Source organism: Heliangelus exortis, chromosome Z, assembly GCF_036169615.1.
Source record: "Heliangelus exortis chromosome Z, bHelExo1.hap1, whole genome shotgun sequence".
Lineage (NCBI taxonomy): Eukaryota > Metazoa > Chordata > Aves > Apodiformes > Trochilidae > Heliangelus > Heliangelus exortis.
The window spans coordinates 41,840,323-41,864,158 of NC_092454.1; the positions used below are offsets into that span (position 1 = coordinate 41,840,323).

A 23,836-nucleotide genomic window follows, 5' to 3' on the forward strand; every position below is an offset into this window, starting at 1 on the left:
GAGGCATATTTTAATCCTGTTTTTCCAGTGTAACAGTTCTTTTTTTTTCGCTTGCCACTATGCTATTTAGGCATTTAAAAGCTCATGCAGTTGTAAAAACACTGTTTTACAAGGTCAGTATTTATTATTATAGATGAGATTGTTCTACTGTACTCCAAAAAGAAAAGTTACAAATAAGAAAAAAATAAGGAAAAAAAACCCCAACAAAAATAAAAATTAAAAAAAATTAAAACCCCAGAACATTTAAGTAACAAAAGCCAATTAGTCAAGAGAAAAATATCTACTAGCTAAAATGCCAGGGTAAAAGCAGAGAGCGTTTATGCCTGCCATAAATAAAGTCATGAATAAAGTGGGACCATGACAAACTGAAGGAGAAAAAAAAGCTCATGAAATATTTTTTTTCTTGAATTCTAAAAACCCAAACATGCAGAGATCAAAGTAGGAAAAAAGAAAAAAAGAAAAAAAAAATGGACTTTATCCCTTGGTATCAAAGTAGTTTGTGTCAGACTGATACCAATTTAGAAAGTACTCATTCAGCACAGGTTTGGAACTGCACAAAATATTATTGTTATAAAAAAAATTAGACAAACTCAAGGCATGATGACGAAAGTATAAGTTATCAAGTCATATATTAAAGACTTTGAAAAAATGAAGAAACTCTGGATTGTGAACTAGTGGTCCTGGGCTACCACAGGTAACCTTGTTGCCTTCCTTGACACCATAACAGACACAAACTGTTGCAACCAAATTGCAGTTTTTTGCTAACTATTATAGTAAACATCATAAAGGAATTAAGACACATCAATCAATCTTCTGGTATTTAAACAGAAATTTAGGGACACTATACAGCAACAAGTAAACTACTTAAATTTGGTTCAGAACTCCATGGAAAGGCCTAATAATTATGGATAATTTTAAGTAACACTTAGACTGCTACTGTACGTGCTAAGTTTCAGCTCTACTGGTTATTTTGTCAACTTTCTTAACCTCCATTCTGTTGCAACAGCTCTATTATGACACTGTATAGTGTATTTACAGCTTTCAGCTACAATCAAGCATTTTACACTAAATCAAGTTGTTCCAGTAGTAAACAGCTAAGGAGTAGCAGAATTAGGAAGCATTTTAAGATCACTGCTGTCTCTAAAAATATGTATCTATCCTCTACAACTGATTTTTTGTTACATTCCCTCTGAGAAAGTAGATGTTTTACTTATAAAGTATACCACCTTGAAACACCGTGTATTATCTATAAAGATATAAAGATTCAAACAATATTTGCTTTCTACTCCTTCCCACCTTTATGATCCTAGTACCCATTTCAAAATCTTGGATTAAGTATTACCCAAAAAAATGAAACATAATTCTAGTTACTTATATATACACTGCAGTTTATCTGAAATTAAAAGAACAAGTGTTAAAAAGGAAACTAAGTGTTAAAAAGGAAACTGACTTAAACATTAACACGTTTATTCTTACATTAAAGTCCTCCAAGACTGGAGGACTGGGAGGAATAAAAAAGATAAAAACAAACAGGTAAATTGGAAATGTTTTCATCTTTCAGCCTTAGTCAGGAAAGACATTTTTAATAAATAATACTGATAACGAAAACCCTCCTTAAAAAAATTAACATCTTTCTGCTTCCTGCACTGCAAATCACTGCAAGCTTCAGCTCTGCTTCAAGTCACCTCCCTTGATGTCTGTTTTCACTGTTACATTTTCAAAATGGTTTATTTCTGCTAGTTTTGTAGGTTGCATCTTTTTGGTTCTCCTCCCACCTCTTGACAATCTCATCACTTCCTCCCTCAATCTTCCTTGGAATTCCAAGTGCTTGTGCAATACCAGTGTAACAGCCTCTTTTGCTCAACTCTAAATACAGAGAAGCATAGTGGGAGCTGGAAAGACAGTGGTAGAGCTGAAAAGCAGACACAAGGAGCAAAGCTTGCTTTAATTCAAAAATAAGGAGTTTGAGTCACTCTAGATTACTGGCCTGCCATCAAAATGTGTCTTCCCTTCTCTTGCTAGATATCCAGATGGTTTCAAACCTGTTATTCTCTCAACTTCTTGATTTGCTACCAGAGATCTGATAACAACATCTTTTCCCTCATTATTCATTATGTCAGGGGAAAATTCTAAATGCTGAAGAAAAAGGATCTTTCTCTACTCTCACCCAGCATATTACAAACTGACAGATGTTTTCCCAACCTTAAGATTTAATCTAGGAAACAGATAATCCAGGTTTCAAAATATTCTTATGATCTCCATAAAAAAAAAAAAAAGTATTCCTGTAATTCTTGCTGCATTTTTCCTGTGGTCTGCGAACACCTCATGATAGCCAGAACTACTGTCTCATATGTTTCATCATATGTCTTATACTTTCATCATCATGTAAAGTCCAGACACTTCAGAGATTACAGAGGTAATTGGTGTAAACTCCACTGTCCCAAAAGCAGAAAAAGGAAGCTATACCTTGAAGTTCCATCTTGAAAGTGTTTTCTGAGTACCCTAAAATTTCAATAGACGCAGTAGTATGTGTACATTTACTCCAATTTGCACAAAAATGGCAATATTATTCACCAAATGGTAAATTTCCGGTGCCTGTTTCAGAAGGATAATAATCTTACCTTCACAGTTTCACTTAAGACTTGGGTTTTATCTGCCTCTTCACTGGAGTGCAATTCTAGCTTATTGTTTAACTCCTGTAGCTGTTGGGCCTGTTCATTCAAAAGCACTTGTGCCTGACGCTCCCGATGTAATGCATTATTTAATTCTTCACATGCACTTTCAAGTCTCTCAGGGGTGATCAGTTTCTGATAAGGGAAATAAATTGTGTTTGATTGTGTAACTGTATTCACTTGTTTACATGCTTGACTTTCAGAGCTTCACATACAAACAGACCAAATTCTAAAATAAATGCATGCCAAAGATGAAAAATCAGTTTTTTTGACACAAAGACAAATCACTGAACAGTAAAACTCCAGACAACTTATTTGTTGCATTTAAAACAAAACAAAACATTCAGGGTACTGTTAACTGTAAAGATTCATTATTCTACTCAAACTAGCACCCCAGGTTGAAAAGAATCAAAATTTAGAAGGAAAAATGTGGATCAGTGTCCCCCATTTCAGTGCATATCTTATTAACTCTTTTAAACATCTTCCTGGACTCTATTCCCTCCCCAGTATGTTCCAGAAATAAGAAATAATTCTTCAGGCAAAATCATCATCTACAGTTGCATGACAATATAAAAGGTGACAACTTTCTCTAACTGTCCAAGAACAGAAAGGGAATAAAAGCCATGGAGAACAAAACTAAAGACGATTAAATTAGAAAAAATATCCATTTTACCAGGTAGGAACAGGAAGGAGACTGGTTGCAAAGTTATCTGTCACTATTCTCTGCTTGGAAGCAATTTGATGCTGACAGGTCTAACAACTAGGCCTCAGGACCAACCCTGGGCACAGCTACAGAAAATGCTGCTCACTCTGGGACATGACTGTTCCATTTACACTGTGCACTGGTAAAGCCTGTATAAGAATCCTTAATCACCCACTGATAGGTCAAATGTGAGCTCAATTCTGAACGCAACCTACACGAAATAAGCACAGCAGGAAAATGTGCCCAGTGAACCTCCATGATAAAGAAAGACGAATTTCTCCCCTTCACCCCAGGAAGGACTAAAGGCACAGTTCCACAAGCACAACAGGGAACAAACCAACAACCCACAAAATGCTATCAGCCCCTCAAAAAATATATCCATTATGCACTACACTGTGGCTTCAAGTGGTTAAGGAGTTAGGTTAAGGAGTCTTTTTGTCATCTCTATTCATTTCTACCAGACAGTGCTACTTAGAGGTTAGTGAACCCATAGGGTTTTGGTAAATTGATCATCAGCAACAGAGAATCAGTGAAATCTGGCCAATATGTACTAAGAACGTAGAAGAGGGCTTTGTTCATTTTTTTTTTACTTTCTCATAAATTTATTCCTTCAGGGAAACTGCCACACTAAAATTTGCACTGACTAGTTCAAGCTTTAACCCATACTCAACAACACAGTAAAATGTATATCATAATATTCAGCAAAATCCATGCAGTGTTTAAAATGCTACATTTATGCTTCATGAACTTCTCATGAACATACTTACTGCACATCTTCATTTCAGCTGGCTTAACTCTGTTGAGGTGAAATCTATAAATTCTTTTAAGGTGTATAAATCACATTTTCAACATTCGGAAGCAAACCTGAGCTGCTTAAGACCAAGCATGCAATTTATACAGAATACCCCAGGCTACAAATCAAAGAGAAACTCCTGTGCAATGGAGAAACTTCTAAATAGATATGACTTACAGTTTAGTAATGTATACAAGGCAAATTTTCGGGAAAATTCTGTTAATAGCAGATTGATATTTTACTTGTTTTTCCAAGGAACACAAATCAAAAAAATGTGTAAAAAGGATCTCTTCGAAGCAGTCTCCTCTAAATCAAATATACTTACAGATTGCTTAAACATATTTAATTGCTTTTGCAGGCTCTGGGATTTGTCAGCTTCTTTCTTCATCTCACTGAAACTACACTTAAATTCTGCAAGTTTTAGGCGCAGTGAGCGGCGTTCCACCTCTGCTGAATGAAGTCTTTGTGTAAATTCAAGTATTTGCTTCTGCAAGGATGCTATGCTTTTCTGTTAGTTAAAGAGAAACAAATTCATGTGTTATTTTAATAACTGAATCAAACAATTAAGAAATATGTGCTATTTTAAAAACTGAATCAATCACATTTGATACCTAAGCAAATCAGACAAAGTTGTCATTTTGTCTTCCCTCTCTAAAAAACACAAGAGCAAAAATGTGAACATGTTTCACCTACTGCTGAGGGTAACTTAAAATTCTGTTTTCAAGGAAGCATATGTTTTCATGATAAAAGACAGATTACCCTTTCCTTCTGATTAAAGGGAAGAAAGTTACTTTCACTGATCAGGAAAAAGAGAACCTTAACATTGAGTTAAAGACAAAAGCAGGTTTGTTCTTATAAAGCAAAGATCATTTTGATAGAACTATAAGAAAACCCTTTTCTTGTATACATTAAATCTTCTCTTAAAATTATTTGACAATAAAAGATCTATGCATGCCCTAATCTCTTTGTGTGTTGCAAATCAATTTCTGATTCTCTGTATTGTTGACTTCAATGTAACAGACTCATAAACAACCTGAAACAAAAATTAATGTTACTATCAAAAGAGCTTCACTGTGACACTTAATCTGTGAACCTACCCTTTGCATGAAGTAGCAGTATAAACATGCATACCATAATGGGTAGTCTGTCACACAATCCAGCTTCCAGAGCCTGGGTATTTATTTTGTGAAGTCCATGAGCCAGCCTCTGCACCAAGGAGTCTTTGTCCAGGTAAGTCAGGCTCCTGCTGCTGTCTAATGGAACAGTCTCCATCATGACTTCCAGTTTGTCCATAAGTTTTGAAAAGGAGTTCCTGGCTGCACTTAGAAGTAAGTGTCCAGAAAGCCAGGGCTTTGGATCTTTCAGAAACAACAACAAAAGAGAAATACCAAGTAGATTCTTAGTTTCAGGTTTTTTTCAGTGGGAAAAAAGCAACAAGAAATAGCATCTTTAAAATACTTAATAGATAATTTTAATTAAAGAGTGGAAGACTCAGCTCACAGGAATATCTCAGAGAAACTTAAGCATGAATTCTGCTGTCAACAATAAATGCACTGTTCCTATCAGTCTTTGGAAGAACAGATCAGATAGGGTCTTAAAGAATAGGATTTTCTTGTCAAAGAATTATTTTCCAGTTATTTTTATGCTCTCCTCCAATACTCTACTTCTTTACGTCTTTCTTGCATGTTCTACAATTTTAATTCAGAAAACACGTATGACGGATGCAAGCAAATGCAAGCCAGTTCAAGTATGTCAGATGTGACAGCACATGGTAAATCACTTCATGGCAATATTTACAATGCAAATTTCTGAGGGTTTCCTGACTCCTCTCCCCTCTATAGATGTCTAAATCATTTGCTGTTCAAAATTAGTGAGGCTTGGTACCTTAATGCCATACTATTTATATTCTGAGACAAGAGAATATAATTTACCTTATTTCAAGGCAATTAAAATTTTACAGCTACAATTACTTATTTCCCCACAGGATTTTGGTAATCATCCTTCTCATATAATGGACTTAAGGCCCCAGCACACCCAACATGTCCTGCTTACTGCTAGATTCGTCAGGTCTGTAATTAATAATTGTGTTTAATGTTGATAAATAAAATTGTCAGTGCTCCTTCCACTAATTGGTATTCCAGATAACAGTTAATAGGTTTATTTATGCCTTAATAAAAGTCTTGTAATTTAGTTTTCCCTCTGCTAGGCAGGTCTTAATCTGTCATTACTTGTCTTATGATACTATCAGTGTAAGATGACAAGTATGGAGGAGCTTATTTACATTCAGTACTACAGCAGATCTCCTATTGCTACAGTGAATTAAAATACTTAAGAGTACAAACTGAAAAAAACGGCCATGGCCTGTTGAAGTTAAAGACTTTATTTTTATACATTGCTAGGATAAAGACAAAGGCACAAGGCAAGCAAAACATGATTATTAACATTTTTAGATTATGATTCGCATTATAAAGAATTTATAATTTACACGTGTGAGATGAAAGCAATCACAATGTAAGATGTAAGCAATCAAAAAAAAAAAAACCACATGATAAAGTAAAACATTTTTTTCAGAGCTATTCTCCTGTTTCATTTCAAAATACTGCTTCCAGTGCTTAACTGGAGCACCATTTTTGAGTACCATTTCTTTCATGCTCTCCATAACCCCTGCTACTAGTCAATTGTTCTTCTTCCTGTCTAAGACAGCACCCTTTCTATTCATCTTTAAAGGTAAAGATCTCATCCAGCATTTTTATCTTGCACTTCAGCTAACAAAACATCCCTTGAAATAAAAAAAATATCACTCTCATCCACAGTTCATCTTTTGAGGTCTTCCAACCCCTAATATTCTGTGATTCTGTGAATGCTCTGGCTACTTTCACTGAGGATCCTCTTTTTCTCTTCTGTTGGTTTTCTATTACTGATCACATAAAAGATAAGCCACTTTCATCATTTTAACTTAACACAAATTATCCAGCCCTACCTGCCTTTCATTTTCAAAGACATTATCTTTTCTCTAGTCACAATGTACTCAATAGTTTGAATGTTCAGCTAAATCAATCTAAAATTAAAATAGTTCTACTGTCATCCATGTCTGATTACACAAAAACCTCCTACAGAATTCTCCTTTGCTGTGATTTTTGGTAAACATCAAAACAAGAATACTGTCAATGAGACTGTTCCTTCATTTTTCCTACTATTTCCAACTGGTATCTGATTTTACATGAGATTGTTCACCTGCCAGAAAATACAGTATTTCTCCATATGTGCAGTACCGAGGGTGGCAGCCTCTTTCTCTGTATCTAGACCCTCCAGTTCAACTGTATTAAAAATAAATTAATTACAATAATTCAGGCAGTTATGTTGTAGCATTTTGAAGTGATCATTCCATTTCATAACTGGATCCACATTGAGCAGTACAGTTCAGAAGCCACAACTTAAGGCACTTTATTGGGATGGGAAATAAAAGAGCAAATCATCACCTCTGCTTATTTTTTTATAAAAAGAATATTGGAGTAAATACACAGAAAATGTTGATGCAAGTTACTGACTGTTTTGAAAGAAGAAATGAGACTATAATACAGTTCTACAAGGAACTGTATCTATAGTCTTTGAAAAGAAAATATGATTTGAATATACATATTTTAAGTACCTGCCCAAGAAGGATGGAGGAATTAAAATAAAAGCATTAAATCACATACACTGGGTTATTCATAAGAAATTATTACCACAAATACAACTATAGTACAAAAAGCAATTAATTCTTATATTAATCAATTGAAGAAAAAGGCAATGAAAAGTCACAAATCTTACTTCATTGACTGATGGAGAAAGAATTCTAGCTCAATCAGTTTCAGTGAAAAAGAACAGTCAGCAGGATGAACTTAACAATACTACACCAGATTAAAGTTTTCATGGTGAACTTCAAAAGCTTTGTGTATCTAACAGCTGATGACATTTGTATTCAAAAACCAAAAACCTTGACCTTTGCTTTGTCTGGTTTATTGCAGCACCTATTCTGTTCAAACAAACCTAAAACTATCCTGGCCAAAAAACAAACCTAAAACAAACCAAAAGACACCAGAAGTCTAATCAATCTGCATTCAAAATTAAGCTATGATATCATTCCAAGACATGCTGGAATGAGAACTGAAATAATGAACAGTGTGACAGGAAATTATCATGAATACCAAACAAAAAACTCTTTTGTCAAGGCTCAAGAAATGTGCCTCAGATGTGCAGTAGAAAGGCCCAAAAGTTCCAGTGTTATCTGAGTGATCCTGATTTGGTTTCTTTTAACTGCCTCTAATGGTTTCTTAGATCTTAGACATCTTTAAAAGCATTTTCTAAGACACCAAACCATTCCATGCTGTAGATCTAGACAGCACCTTCTTCTGTCTACTCTCTCCTGTTATGTGAGTTTTAATCTGGAACTGCTATTATTTAAAGGTCTGAAGAAAGAGAGATGCCTGTTAGATTACCTATTTTTTTTTCTTTTCAATTCAAAATAATTTAAGTCAGTTCAAAGGTTTAAATTCTATTTGAAAGGTGACTTGCAGAACAAAGTAATTTCTTAAGTATGCAAGCTTTCTTTTAAATATATTATTTTAAGCCTTATCACTTCCATACTTCTGGAAATTTCATATCGAACTTTAAATCATTTATAACTATTTTTTGAACTAAAGGTTCCAGCGAGGCTCTTGATCTCTCAAGCAAAACCATTCCACGTAACACAGTTAGAACTTGAGGCTCTGTGGAAGTGATTTAAAATAGGAACAAGCTTTGAAAGAATAACCAAACTGACTATTGTCATAATATTCTCAGCGTAGCTTCTCCTAATTCTTAAAATCAAAACTGTGTTGAATGTCAAGATATCAAGTACCAAAGTTCATGACAATTCTGTCATACTGCAATACAGCAAACTGTCACGACATTCAGGTTATTCTTACGAGTCACTTCCAGCAGATCAATGCTGCTGTAAACTTTCTCTTGATTCTGTTTTCACTTTTCTGTTCTTACTCAACACTACACACAGGAAAAATTGAAGTATAAGCCCTGTAAATATTCTGAAACGCAAACTGTTCTAACTGTGTTTTGTGAGACTGTAAATTTAAGGTACTGAAAACAGGATAATCAAAGAAGAGAGCACCTGAAGTTGAATCACAACACCTTTGATTCAAAGGCTGACTGCTGGTACCTGTTTACTGTTCAGGCTTCTGGGAAATGCATCACCTATCTGTCCTGTTATTTGCCTTTATCATACAAATTTTCTTTCCTTTAATATGCTGTATTCTGTGACAGAATTGTTGGGACTTCAAGCTACCAGATGCCAAACAATTAAGAATGACAGCAATCCAGAAGAACCAAGTGAGATCTTACATAAACCCTCATTGAAATGCAATTAAGATAGACAGTTAACAGCTAGTATAGAAGAGGTAACAATTCCAGAAAGTGGCACTAAAATTTTCCATAGACATAGCAGAATCCTGTACAAGAAAGGACTAAGGAAATTAGAGAATCTAGAAAAAAAAAGCTAATTAAGCATATAGTTAGAGAAGGAACACAGTAGAGATATAAAATAAGGAGTGCTATACACCGGGTAAAACAAACAAACAAAACAAACAAAAAAAACCCACACACACCAGATGAAAATAGCACTGATCAAATTCAACTGTTTTCCAGATTTGGAAATTCTGGTTCCATATCATGGAAAATGCAGCAGGAAATTAGTTCCTGTCAGTCAGCAGAGGTAACATCCTCGGCTGCATATGTGCCAGTTTTAGGGCCTGCACTTATGAAATATGCAGGTCAATGATACATGAATTCTGCAGAATTTCTGTATGAAAAAAAAAAATGGGCTGAGCTTCAGCAAAATATTTTTTGCGTATTAGGAACATAGAACAAGATAACTAAGAAGCTTGTAAATATTACTTTATTGGCAACTTTAAAGAACATGTTAGCCAAATATCTACTAGTGTGGTGGTGATTTTCTTTTTTTTTCTACCTCTCTTCAAAGCGGGGCACACAGTTTATATGCTTCTAAAGCACTCTCCAGCCTTTTGTTTCCATGATTCTAAATACCAAAATGATGAGGCATCATATCATCAGTTAAAGAAAATTACTCTGTTCCAGCAATACATCTCTCCAGAGATTCAATCCAGAAAATCTCAGATGAAATTCTAAAAATGGAAATTATGTAGCCAAACTGATTACTTTTTTTTTCGGTCTTCTAACATACGAATACATGCTTTAAATTACCTGTTTTGTTAATAACATCCTGTAATTCAGTGACAGAACTGATTATTGCAGCAAGGAGGTTAGAACTAGTAAACCAGCTGAGTGCTTCAACATACTGAATTTGTTCCTCTTCATGACCTGTGAAACAGAATTGTAGCTAGAAGTAAAACTGAGTAACTTAGATAAGGCAAATTACTATCTCCAGCTCTTTCAGAAATTAAGCAAAACTAAGTATATGTCACAAACTAATTCCTCTTTCAGGACCAATAAAGTATTAAGTATGCTTTCAGAACTACTTAAACAGAAAAAATAGATGGAACTTCTAGTGTGTAAAAGATTTTTTTGCATTTTTAATAGGAAATAAATATAAAAAGTTATTAATAAAAGTAGAGAGAATATATTTTTTTAAAATATCTTGATGGTCAATCGTTTAAGAGCCTTACACAATGTTTACCACAAAGAAGATGCAGTACCACCTAGTTCTGAAATCCGTAATACACGTCATGGATATGAGCTCATAAACAGTACAAGCTGATGTGTGTAGTTATAACTTTTCTCTCAGTGCTTTACAGCTAAACACTTCCTTTTAGGGGAAATCATACTTGTCGAGACATCCAGAAATCATAAATCCAGAAATTATATTTGTCAAAATGTTACTAATTTTGTCTTTACGATCTATTAATAACACTTCTATTTGTTATTCACTAACCATGTAATTTGACATAATGTTTACCAAAGAACAAAACAATTATCTTACTTGACAGATTATGCTTTCCTTTAGAGTCTCCCATACAAACTAGAATCCCAATGCCTCCTTTGAAGCCATTTGCCCAGGAGAAGAGAGAACTGGAAGACTGTGCTAAAACCTTGAGTCTGTTAGCTGCCAAAACCGCAATCACACCTCTTCGGAACACATGAATCAGGCCAATGAATTTTCTTTTCTTTAGTTTTGCTTCATCTTGATTTTTTTCCTCTACATCAGAGAGGGCATGAACTAGGGTTCTAATCTCCTGTTTCACCAATTCATAAATGTTGACCTGATCCTGAAGAAAGTCTCTTTGGGAAGACATAGCACATGATCGGCCATAGAGAGGATACAGGGCACCTGCCAGCAGCGCACATGCTACCAGGAGAGATGAATGCTCCTTCTGAACCTTCAGTAATGTATTTTTCACAGAAATATTTTCAAGACCCATTTTTTCCCATCTTCTTTCCAGGGCATAAACTTTTTCCTTGTTCTTCTCTGCTGCTTCTTGGAATTCCTAGGATAAGGTGACAAAACAAACATGACAAAAAGGAATATTAACTAGTTATATTAAAACAACAAAATAATTTTATCTAGACAACAGCTAACAGAATTTTTTTTCAGATTCAAACAACACACTAAGGGAATAAAAATTACTAGTAATGTTTGCAAAGTATCTCTTCTAGTAAGTAGTTGCAGAAGCAGATATTGGAAAACTAATCATTAGTATGAGGAAAATTCGCAAAATCTTCAACTACAAATGGACTCCAGATTTCTCACAGTAATACACTAGCACTGCAATATCTTACAAAAGGTTTAGCAGTACCTGGCTGTCCACAAAACAGTTCTTTGAGCTAGCTTAACAATAAGCAATCACATGCTCTCCTTTCAGAAAGAATATAGCTCTTAAAAGCAGGGGAAAAAGTTAGTGTATAAGCGCATGAAAAAAGAAAGAATAGCCTGGAAGACAAACCTAAACAGATTGGCAGCAGCTGGGAAAGGGGAAGTAAAGGTGATCTCTTAATTACTTTGTAATCAACCCCCTACTTATATATTCATAGATTAATTAGGTCACATACAGAACTGAGTTTTCAAAAGAAAGAGTAATACAGACTTTTTTTTCTCTAGCATATTACAGATTTTCAACTTGCAAACTGTTTTTCCTTTTCCTCTCTATGCCCCAAAATAGGGGGAGATTTAAAACAGCAAATCAGAGTAGCAAAATGAAGACAGTAGGAGCTGGGGAAAGCCAGGACTCAGGTCAGACCATGCAGAGTGGTTGGTTTTGATAACGTACAGTTCTTGAAAAGGAATCAACGCACTCAGCTGGGACCTCAGAGACTTAGACTGGTTTCTTGATGCATGACACTCCTCTGTGACTGGAATAACCACTTGAGGCTACATTTAAACAGGATTCAGTGGTATAAGCAGAAAAGAAATTTTAGGCCCTGTTCACAAGAAACCCACAAGCTCAAGTTAAATGCTTATGCTCCAGTTACAAAACAGGGACACAGTAGGACAAACATGAATGGAATGACAAAGAAGGATTATGCAAAGCTTTTGATAACCTCTCTTAGAGCTATAAGCAATTTTGTTTAAAAATTATGGAGTTATTATTACGAGGTGAAATTATTCCCATTAGCAGTGACCAGAAACAAAGTAAAATGGTGTCACAATCCCATGTGTTCTATTTGGTACAGGTCCCACGAAAGTGGTGAGGAGGGCACCCCTAGTTAATTCTTCCTCCTCCATCCATCAAGCACAACAGAGAGAGAAAAGAGAGAGGAAAAAAAAAAACACAAACCAAACAAACACAAAAAAACAAAACCATAGCTACTCCTACAATAGAAATAAAGGATTCTATGCTTCTATAGAGCTGGACCCTAGTCAGTTTTGAATTACCCAATAAATATGTTATTTTTTTGAAAGAGAAAGAATTTGTAGTGTTATTAAACTACTCTCAGTGATACAAAAACAGAGTAGATAATAGATTTAATTATAAAATACTGTTTACAGGCCTTGTGTCACTTTATTACTCTAAAATTAAGTATGAACATATACAATACTTTCAGTGCTACTGCATTATTTATACTGTTTGATTTTTACAGGAAAAAAAAAACCTGATAGCATGACTGGAAGCAACTGAAAAGGTAAGCTGAATTTAGAACGCAACTTATGGTTCCTGGCCATCACAGGTGAAAGGGCAGTATCTGAGTAAACAAAGTATGATCCCTACAGGGCTGGTGGGCAGCAATATCAACATACAGTGCTCTGGATAATTAAAGCTTGTTTTTTTTAAAAAAAAAAGCTTGGTATTTTTAAGCTTATAGTTATATGGTAATATGCAAAAGTGAACAAGACAATCTCTGACGACAGAAATGTATAAATTTTGTAAGAAAACATACCTTTTGTTTTTAAAGACTAATAATTGCTTTTCTCTTACCCCACACTGTTTCAAGTGTTTTCTTAGAAGCTTAAAAACACAGATCTTAAAAGGGACATAGAATTATTTTTCTAAACATTGACAGGCTTGCTTCAGTGTTTGAGCTTTGAGGGACACTTCACTGACTTTCAATGATGGGGAGGTTTCAAGAATCCTTACTAAAAAATCAGGTGCTACTAGCAACACTACTTTATCCTACTTCTTACGGAGTCCTTACTCTCTAACATATCTATCATATCATGAAAATTAACTGGAAAGCAGATATATAATAGCACTATGACTCCACTATGACTTTTCCTGTGATTCAGCTGTTTTATTCCTACATACATACCTCTAATGAATAACACCACTATCCATTTCCTTTCTGTTATAAGTACATGGATCAGATAAGCCTATGAAAGACACCCATTGGGTCAGGAACAGCGTAATTATATGGACTTCTCATTTTGCATTGATTGCACTGACTTTTGATACAATAGCAAGATACCACAGCTAATTCACCTGCCTTGCTGTAAAAAAAGCAATGCTTCCAAACAAAAAACAAAAACAAAAAAAGAAACTATTTTTTTCTCCCTAGTTAACTTTTTCCCTTTACAATTTAGCAAATCATTTACTTTTCTGTTTCTGAAATTAGTATTTTTCAAATAGTTACAGGATTTTTCTCTTACAACATGTTTTGCACTTCTATTTTAAGTGGTTTCCACAAAAAATGGGGACAGATTAATAAATATCTACATAATAAACAAACAATAACTGATGGTTAAAATTCAGAGAACATTTCCTATGAGACCGTACACAGTCTGAATAAAATGTTCAGGGTTAAGGAACAGGCATGGTAATATTTTGAAAATGGCATAGATTTTGAAACTCATAGATTTTGAAAATGGCATCAGATCAAGAGGACTGCACTCCTTCCACAAAAGGCAGGGGAAAAGGATATATATACACTTTAAGCTCCATTGCATCTCAAAACATGGAGATGACAGACAAAGAAAGGTGGTGTCCATAGAGTGCCTTGTCTATTGCTGATCGGCAATCAGGCCACTCTGGGAATTCCTGCCCTACAGAAAAACTCCTTTCTGATCACACCATTTATCTGACCTACAGTAATAGCTGCAAAGTTGTACTTATTAACATCCAGAGAGCCTATCTCAGAATCAGGGATCCTGAAAAGTACTGGCTGGGGATAGAAGCAGTGGCAGGTGTCACTGCTACAAAAACCTCCAGATTTTGCAATGTTAACATTTTAATCATAGGGAGACCATTTCAAAAAGCCCTAACTTTTTATTGCAGTTCTAAGAAAGCAAAAAAATAACCTCCAGGATACATTAACCTTATTGCTGTGGAATCTTCAGTTTGCCTTCACACATGTACCAACAACTGGAAAAATCAGGAAAGTCTCAACCCAGCAGCTCTGAGAAGCAAATGCCTAGAAGGCAGCATGGAACACTGGTTGAAGACAAAGTTGCAAACAAAAGGATGTGTGCTAGGATGTACCCTTATCTTTATACAGGACAGCAAAAAATCACTTGTCTTCCTTTTCCAGAAAGGAACTAATACCTACAAAAGATTCTTTGGATCATTACACTGGCTGTAATTAACTCAGCTCTCTGGATGGAAAAGCAAAGCAAATTGCAACGGTTTCCTCATCTAGAACAAAGGCCCTAGAGTGATGAGACCCACAGCACAACAATGAAGTATGAAATACTGGCAAAATTATATTTCACTTACACTTACTATACATTTCCCATGAAATTTAATTAATAAAGCCTGGTAAAATATTGCATTCTGTATCTTTATGCAGACACCATCACTCTGGAGCATCTAAGATTCTTTGAAGACAGCCTGTAAACTGTGGCGCATCTTGCCTTGTTTGCTGTGGAAATAAGGCTACAACATTCATCTGCCTGTACACCTCTGATGCAAGAGAACTGTGATCATGCAGACAAAATGACTAGCAGGCTCAAAGTGCAACAGGTAAAAAGGCAGTCAAGGCTCACAAAAAACAAGCAATGAGGATTAGGACAGCCCTAACAGCAGGAATCCATGGACCCTATGATATCAGAACAGGAATGGAAGGAAAAGTAGGTTTTTTGTTGGCAATGATTTCATAAGATAAAAATACAGTATATTGAAGGAACTTGGTATAAGTTTTGATACCACTTATTCTACTCATAGGGAGGGTTTTAGCATTGCCAAGGTTTAATGGGATATGTAAATACCAGGCAAAATTAGATACAAGGCTTCAACTCACTCCCAAGAAACTGCCATAAATTGTTCTGTCTAAAGAACACTGTGTAAGTACATTTTTCAGATTTCAAAGACTTCCAAGCCCCAAGTCTGAGTGAAATACAGCCTTCTAACGAGGTTTCAGATGGCAGTCACAAAAATAAGGTTTATTTCCCCAATTTCACCACATTTTTAAGTGAAATACATATAAAGGAATGGGACTATAAATTGTGGTTGTAGAGTAACAGTGAAAATTTCAGATTGCAAATAATTTTACTAAGAATGAGTGACAAGTCTTACACTTTTGAAGCACAGCTCGCTCGTAGTACCTGTGTAACAAAGTCCTTTAATACTGTAGAAATCTACCACACTAACTGCTAATTGGCTCTTAGGGTCAGAATGTATATACCTACATTTATCCTCAGATGACACCACTTTACTGTTACTCTACGGAGTCTCTGCAAAGCGTGACACTGAAAAAGTAACTTCTGCCCTATAAAATTCTCAGAATCTCCAGTAACTGCTAGACCAAATTAAGCCACTAGTTTCTGGAATGTTTTAACAAAGTCATTTATTTCTTGTTATAAGTGAAGCTTGTATAAATGTAGTGAGTACATTGCCAGTTTTTTGGTTTGTTTTTATTTGTTGTGGGTTTTTTTCTTTTTTTAATTGAAAGATATACAAAATTCTAAAACAATCTTGAATTTGCTAGGAGCTTAAACTGCTGAGATAAACCATTAAATATTTACAAGGGAGGAAAAAAAAAAAAAAAAAAAACAACAAAAAACCCAGAACTTCACAGTACCATACCTGTGCCCTTGCATGAACTTCCCCAAGGAGACTTGAGTACTGCTGTTCCAGGTACTTTTTTTGTTTCTGCCAACAGCTTTCCTGCGTTCTCATCTGCTCAACCATTTTGCTAAAAGCATCTTTCTGGCTCTGCTGAAGGTCTTTTATAGTATCAGACTTACTTTTGCAAACATATTCCAGGTGAGATATCTAGGTGACAAGAATTTAAAGAATATTTCTTTACAACTCAAAACACCTTTTTACTTCAACTGTAGATATTATTTGAGCATGTACTATTTCAGCATAAAATTTAAGTCATCATTTCTTCAACATCTTTATTAAAATTAAGTAATAACCTTTTGCAACAGATTACCTACTCAAATATTTGGAATAATGAATTTTCCTTATTTGGCATTTCAGTTTTGCCAACCTCAGATGACAGTGTAGCTATTTTTTACTGTCTTTGTTGGAAACCTGAATCGAACACTTCTCAAATTTTCTTGAAACAAGTAAATTTGTCCTGTTAAATTGGTAATCTGTGTATGCTAGCCCTGTAGCAGTTTGCAAGGCTTACAAGCAATAAACAGCCCTTAATTTTTTTGTTTTATTAGAAAGACATTCCATATATTAAGTATTAAAATAATTTCATGTAGTATTAGTGTACAGAATGTTTTTCTCAAAAGTTTGCTAGTTTATGATGTGTTTTCAACAAGCATGAGGGGATTCACTCAGTTATTTAACTTTGCAGCTCACGTGAAACTAAATGGATAAATTAATCTAGCAAACAATGATCTCTAAATACACATGACTACACTTTTTTACTAGATAATATCAGCAAGATACCTTCAACATACATCACAAAAAGCTGCGGGAGAAAAATTTTATTCTCTGAAAGGAGGTACAACACAGGCAAAAACACTGCCTCAAATCCCTGAAAATGTGGTAAGTATATATATGAAAAGAGCCCTGGAGACCTCACAATCAATCTCAATAACCATACTAAATTAAAAAGCAAGAAACAGTAAGAACTAACCCCACTCAAACACTGTCAACAATGTGTTCACTCCATTTCCTTCCATTCTCTTTCCTCCCCTACTTCAAAAGGAAATCAGAAATCTATATCTAAGATGTACAATCTGGATTATATATCCCCCTTTAGTAATTTCCATTGACTGATGGGGTATTTACTAAATGATGGGCAGAGTTGAAACTATTCACTGTAAGCAGCCCTGTCCCTTTCTTGGGCCAGAGGAGTGGTCACAACTCCAGCTGATGAGAAATCTCCAAAAGAGCTTTTCCTATCCTGTGCCTCCAGATCAAAACACCAGAGCAGCCAAGACATGAAGCCGCTCTACTAAACTGTTGGACTGTTCTGATCAGTGGAGTCAGAACATGAACTAAAATTCTTGAGTGGCACATGTTAGTCTGTGGTGCTAGTTCATATTACCTAAAGAGAGATCTTTACTGTTCTAAAAACACAGGGATTTCTTGGGAGAAAGGCCGTGTAAGCTTACTCATATTAAAATAATTCAGAAAAGTACAGCTTCTCCCTTAATCAAATACTGTCATTTTTATAAAAATGTTTTTAAAATTTTCTATTGTATTTCTGAATTAAATTTCATAATCCAAAAGTTATATTTGAACCGAAAAAGCACATCACTTTTTACATAGTACCTGAGTCATAAATACATAATTTAAAGATGCTGTTCTTCGAGTGAGCGCATTTTGTTTCTGTTTTATGCTAAAATAAAGACTTGCTTTATTAGTGTAAATTACTAAGTTCTTTGAATTGCTTCATCAGTAAGATTAATTTATTTTCTTTTAATTAGGTCCCTGTGGCTAATATTGGCTAGTACTATTAGCATGTCCTGCACAGAAAGTGGAGCTTAGAGACTTCATACAGACTTCAGTCACATTTACATGCCCACAGCAATGGCATCAAACTGAGTTGTAGACAAGCCATAATTAATGGTATTGAATTATTAACGTCCAAATTCTTTTTGAAATAAGATGAATGTCAGTCCTTTTTAATGATACTGTGATGTGGACAAATGTCACTGAATTTAATAGAGGTAGCTGGTGCCTAAGGACACTTACCTTCTCATTAGCCCTGCTGAGGTCTAAGATCAGGGCATCAACATTCTCCTGCAAGACTGCACAAAGCTCAGACCAAGAGAATCTATCTAGGATGCCTTCTGGTTGTTTTATAAGCACACAGCCTGCTACCAAATGCTGGTATAAGCCATGAAGGAAGGTTAGCTTCTCCTGAGACAAAAAGAAAAATTAACTGTTGTATCTCAACAGTGTTAGAACCCAAAGACATGTATCATATGTGTAGTAATGTGAGCTCCACGTACCTGAAAAAAGAAAGCCCACAAAACTCATTCTCAAACCTTTTCAAAATTCCAAAATTTCCAGTTAATAATTGCAATCATACATTTTAAAGCTAGAGTAAAAAAAGAGTTGCTACAAAATTTGTCTAGAGACAGTATATAAATAAAAAAGCCCAGTCCTGCAGTGGTCAAAACCATGACCTGATACAGATAAAATTTCCACACCATCGGTAGATGCTGATCTTCCAGTAAATCATTCATGCCAAAGCTTCAGGTACCTTCAAACTTCACCCACTTTCAGCACCTGCGTAGCATGCAGAATATTGTCTGATAACTTGGCAGCACAACACACTCCTGGTCTCTCTAAAGTCTTCTAAAACTCGATTTTGCATGGATTATGTGTGACTGAACAGCTAGATAAAACAGGCTTATATCTTCATCAGTAAATTCCATATCCCTCATTCATTTACACTGATTTAAGTCAGCAGTAAAATAAATTGATGTTCGTTAAGCATAAACTTAGCAGCAATAGCATGCAACAGAAATTCCAGCCCTCACTGTTCTACTGCATACACGCAACTTAGCGACTTCAATTAAGATAACAACAGAGAGCTGTTTCTCAAAAGCCACAAGAAACAGAAACTTTATTCAAAGTTAGTAAACCATTGTAAAAGTTGCCATTGTTTTCCAGGGACCTTGGATGAGGCTTTAAGTCAAGAAATTGTGGATGGCTGAAATGGGGAAATATGTTTTTTCTGAGCTCTTGCCAGTACAATTAGATGAGTTTTCTCATGATTATTTCATGGTATTTTTGATAATAAAAAATTTGAAAAGTTTGGCTTTTCTTTTTTCTAGACGATCTCCTAGATCCCTAGGGGAAATCCAGTGTGACACCATCATTACATATTTGCTTAAGCTGTGATGAACTACGGATGATAGCCATTTGGCATGGGAAAAAAGGATCCCAAGACCCAAAATCAATTCACACATGTTGATTGCAACCATGGTGTTGTAGACATGCTGACTTTACAATACAGCCAGGCTTCTAGTTTCCCTCACTTTAATCATTATCTGATGTGTATAGTAATTCCAGCTGCTTCATGTGGACACTATTTAAATACCAGACTGTAAAAGATGTGGAAAGAATGTTTCCTTTTACTCAGTTGGCATCCATATCCAAATTCGTGAAAGTAATGAGCTCAATATGCTCAACAACTATGATAAAGTGTATCATTGCTATTGTTGGTACAGAACTGCTTTACTGGGACAAAAAGCAACACAAATAACATCTGTAAAAAAAAATTAAGGAGAAAGATAATGAAAATCCTACATATAGCACACCACAGTGAGCTAACAGGTCACAAGGAAGAATTTATAGGCATGCAGGCAAAAATGCCTCAATTCTACATTTGCTGTGCATCAATTGCCATGTGAGTCAGTAATTAACAGCACATCACTGTATATCACTGTATGCTCCAACTGTAAAACATTTTTATTAACATTCAATTTGAAAGAATTAATTGTTTGTCAAGTGCAGTTCTTTAAATAAACTCAGTTCAAAAATTAAAAATTCTGCAAGGGTTAAGCTATTATTTCTGATATAGAAGGAACGAGCACCAATATGTCCTGATACCTTGTAGATATTAAATACATATTTCAAGTACGTATCTTAAAATCAGATTTTGCGGGATAAATCTGTTAAGACTAAGAGTAACCATCTGATGTATGTAAATGTATAAAGTCGAGATTAAATTAAGACTCTTCTTGACAGTCATCTTGTCTGTGGTAATACCTCCATATCCTCCTGGTAAGCCATGGTAAGCTTCTGGATTTCGTTTTCAAATTCTGTGGCACGTACTTTCTCCTTCTCCCAGCACTGCTGTACATTCTGTAGTTCCATTCTTAGAGTTCCTATTAAAGTCTCTCTCTCTACACACTTAGTGTGCAGATGATTTAACTCTTTATTGGCATCTGCTAGGTTATCCTGAGCTTCCTGTAGAACAGAGGCACGGAACAGAAGGGCTGGTAAGAATTTTACTCCATAAAATGTTACCTCAGTCCAGTGTTTATCACCTGAGGAAGTAAACAGCCATATAGCCACATGTGTTCAGAAGACTCCAGGCTAAACTGAATGTATCTTGTCAACCACAGAATTTCAAAATTGACAATAGTCCTTTCCCCACAGCTTGCAACATGGCAGCATCAGTAATCCATCTCTGAGAATTAAAAGCCATATGATGCAGTGAGCTTCACAGTCCCCTCTACCCCCACAGCCAAGATGCAGAACACTCTGCATCTTCTCTCTGCAGAGTGGACATTGTCTCAGAGCTAGTGAAAAGATTCGTAACTTTCATATGTAAATCTCTGATCTGTTACAGCTGAGTCAGTAGGCAACAAAGCAACACAGACAGCTGTTGTTACCCACTGTATTCCTTATCTGCACCATAAAAAAAATATCAAGACTCTATCTGGTGGTTTGACCATAGGAAGAAACTAAAAATCAGAAAGGGACATGGATACATTAGGAGTACCACACTTGAAAAGGTAAATAAAGAACTTAATATACTAGCCCTCTTCAGGCAAAATATTGCTGAGAAGAACTGGGCAGACGCACATTCTTTCCTCTCCTAAAAGCATTGGACTTCCAGTACTGCTAAAGTTTGCTATAGGTCAAACTGAAAGCACTGCTTGGTTTTGGTTTTGTGGGTTTTTTTTAATAAAGTTGTAGCTGCTTAAATAGGAAAAATGCTCCTAAATTCATCAATGACGAATTTTATTCTTCTTAATGCAAATAATGCAATATTAAAGTAACGTTAAATTTCTAACACAAATGTTTCCAGAATGGATTTAGTTTGCTCTCACATATGCACTATTATTGCAAAAAAATGTAAAGATACCAGAAACTGGTGTACTGCATAAAACCCAGCACTGTCTGTGTGTAGCAAACTCATGTTTTGCATGAAGAATACAAGTATATGTTACAACAGGTGGCATTTAGGTGCCTCTACAAAGATGCTGGAACAGAAGCAGAAGTATTAAGTCTTCTGAACATAGACTAATAAAGGAAGTTCAGATCAGACGACAGAACATCAATTAACATGAATATTCATTGAATATTGCAGAAATATCTGTGAATAAACTGAAGTGATAAAGCAGCATATCTCTCTCAAGTAAAAGAATCTGAGAAACACTGGGAGTAGACAAATTCTATTTTGGCAGTGATACAATAGACTGCCAACTGGGAGATTGAATTTAATCATGATCTCAGGAGTTCCTTATTTCCTTGGCCACTGAATTAGCCAGACAGGACATTACAGGAGTGATGTGTAAGCCAACAGAGTCAAAAAACGTTTCTTGAAACTAAAGAAAAGAGTTTGCATTAGTTCCCAGGCAGATTTTACTCTAAGAAAACTTGGGCTGCACATTGTACAGCTGGTAAGGATCACCTGATACATGCATGAACTTTTCTGATTAACACAAACCAAACAAAAAATAAAGAAAAGGACATTCTTAATAAAATGTGCTTTCACATAAACAGAAGTAATTTAATTCTCTCCTTTTCTTGAAAAGAACATGTAAATAAAGGACAAAGGATAAAAATTCATATATGCTTATTTCAACATAAAATAATATTTTGCAAATGGATAAATCAATTTCAGATTATTTCAGACTTGAAGTAACCAGAATAAAGTGGCATGGTTCTACACAAGCTTGTGAAGTAAACTGGTCTGCTCAGCAGAATACAGCAATACAGAGACTTATTCTGATAGAAAAACACATACCTTCAATTCAGAAATACAGCTTTTGAAGAACAGCTCATGAAATCATACCTTAAGGTCTTGACTTGAAGTACACAATTTCTCTTTGGATATCTCAAGTTCTTTTTTCAACTTGGCACACAAAGCCTTCATTTTTCCAAGCTGTGAAAAATACGGAGGTCAAACAGGCTTTTACAGAAATGCTACATAAATATTGAACATAAAGAAAGAATTATGTATGTAAATGTAAAAAATAATTGGTTTAAATTCTTTTGACAATATTTGTACACTTTACAATTGAAATAAGGTACATTACAAAAGCATTAACTAGTTCTTTTTAAATTATTTATGATAAACAGCAGTGGCAAAATCCCAAACTGAGCCCCTTATTAACTTTTCCATTAACTCTCAAACACGCATCAAAAAATTAGGCTTTGAAATGAACCTATAATTTAATAATTTCAGATTATGATCCGGGGAGTGTCTTAGGAAAACAAGTTTTCAAAGTGAGAGGCCATTTCCAGAAATTATCCACCTAGAAAGCACGGTTTCTATTTTTCACTAAGCATTGGATAGTAGCCACACAACTGTACAAAGCAGAACTCCTCCTGAGAGGCATGGTGACAACTGACCTGCCTGCAGTGTTACAAGCAACCAACCACTTTAGAGGCAGCTCACAACTATAATGTGTACTAGTTTCATTTTCCATTTTCAAAAAAGATAAAAACCCATCATTATAATTTGCATCTTTGGTTACCCAGTCATGAGGCTAGCAATACAAATGTCTGAAAGAAAGCATGGATTATAAATATATTCTTGTGTACTTCTGCCACTACTTAAGTATTACAGAGCAATTCAGAAGTAAAATAACCCATTTACCAAATCTTAAAACAACCTTGGAAATTAGATTACTTGATCTACAAATCAGGAAACCTGGCAGAAATAATTACAGTAAATTATAGAATGCTACTGGAGTATTTCCAGTCCTTTTGTTGGTTTACTAGCCTTCTCTCTATTCCCAAAAATATAGTAGCCTCTGCACTATACAGAAAACATAAGGCTTGTTATCTGTCAAAAAAACAGAAACATTTATACATCTTTCAGTCATTCAACCCAATGAGATAGTTTAATATAATA

At 35.1% G+C, this 23,836-nt stretch overlaps 1 protein-coding gene across 2 annotated transcripts in view; it reads right to left on the bottom strand.

Annotated features, from left to right (window-relative positions):
* Positions 1–23,836, bottom strand: part of CCDC171 (coiled-coil domain containing 171) — a 152,383-nt gene that overhangs the window by 70,599 nt on the left and 57,948 nt on the right. For both annotated transcript variants that reach the window (XM_071730214.1, XM_071730215.1), the window contains exons 12-20: positions 22,772–22,861; positions 20,734–20,934; positions 18,706–18,873; positions 16,630–16,818; positions 11,160–11,664; positions 10,424–10,540; positions 5,300–5,526; positions 4,494–4,676; positions 2,622–2,807 (exon numbers count right to left, since the gene is read on the bottom strand). In XM_071730214.1, the coding sequence (XP_071586315.1) occupies positions 2,622–2,807; positions 4,494–4,676; positions 5,300–5,526; positions 10,424–10,540; positions 11,160–11,664; positions 16,630–16,818; positions 18,706–18,873; positions 20,734–20,934; positions 22,772–22,861 (1,866 nt within the window). The remainder of the gene's footprint in view (positions 1–2,621; positions 2,808–4,493; positions 4,677–5,299; positions 5,527–10,423; positions 10,541–11,159; positions 11,665–16,629; positions 16,819–18,705; positions 18,874–20,733; positions 20,935–22,771; positions 22,862–23,836) is intronic.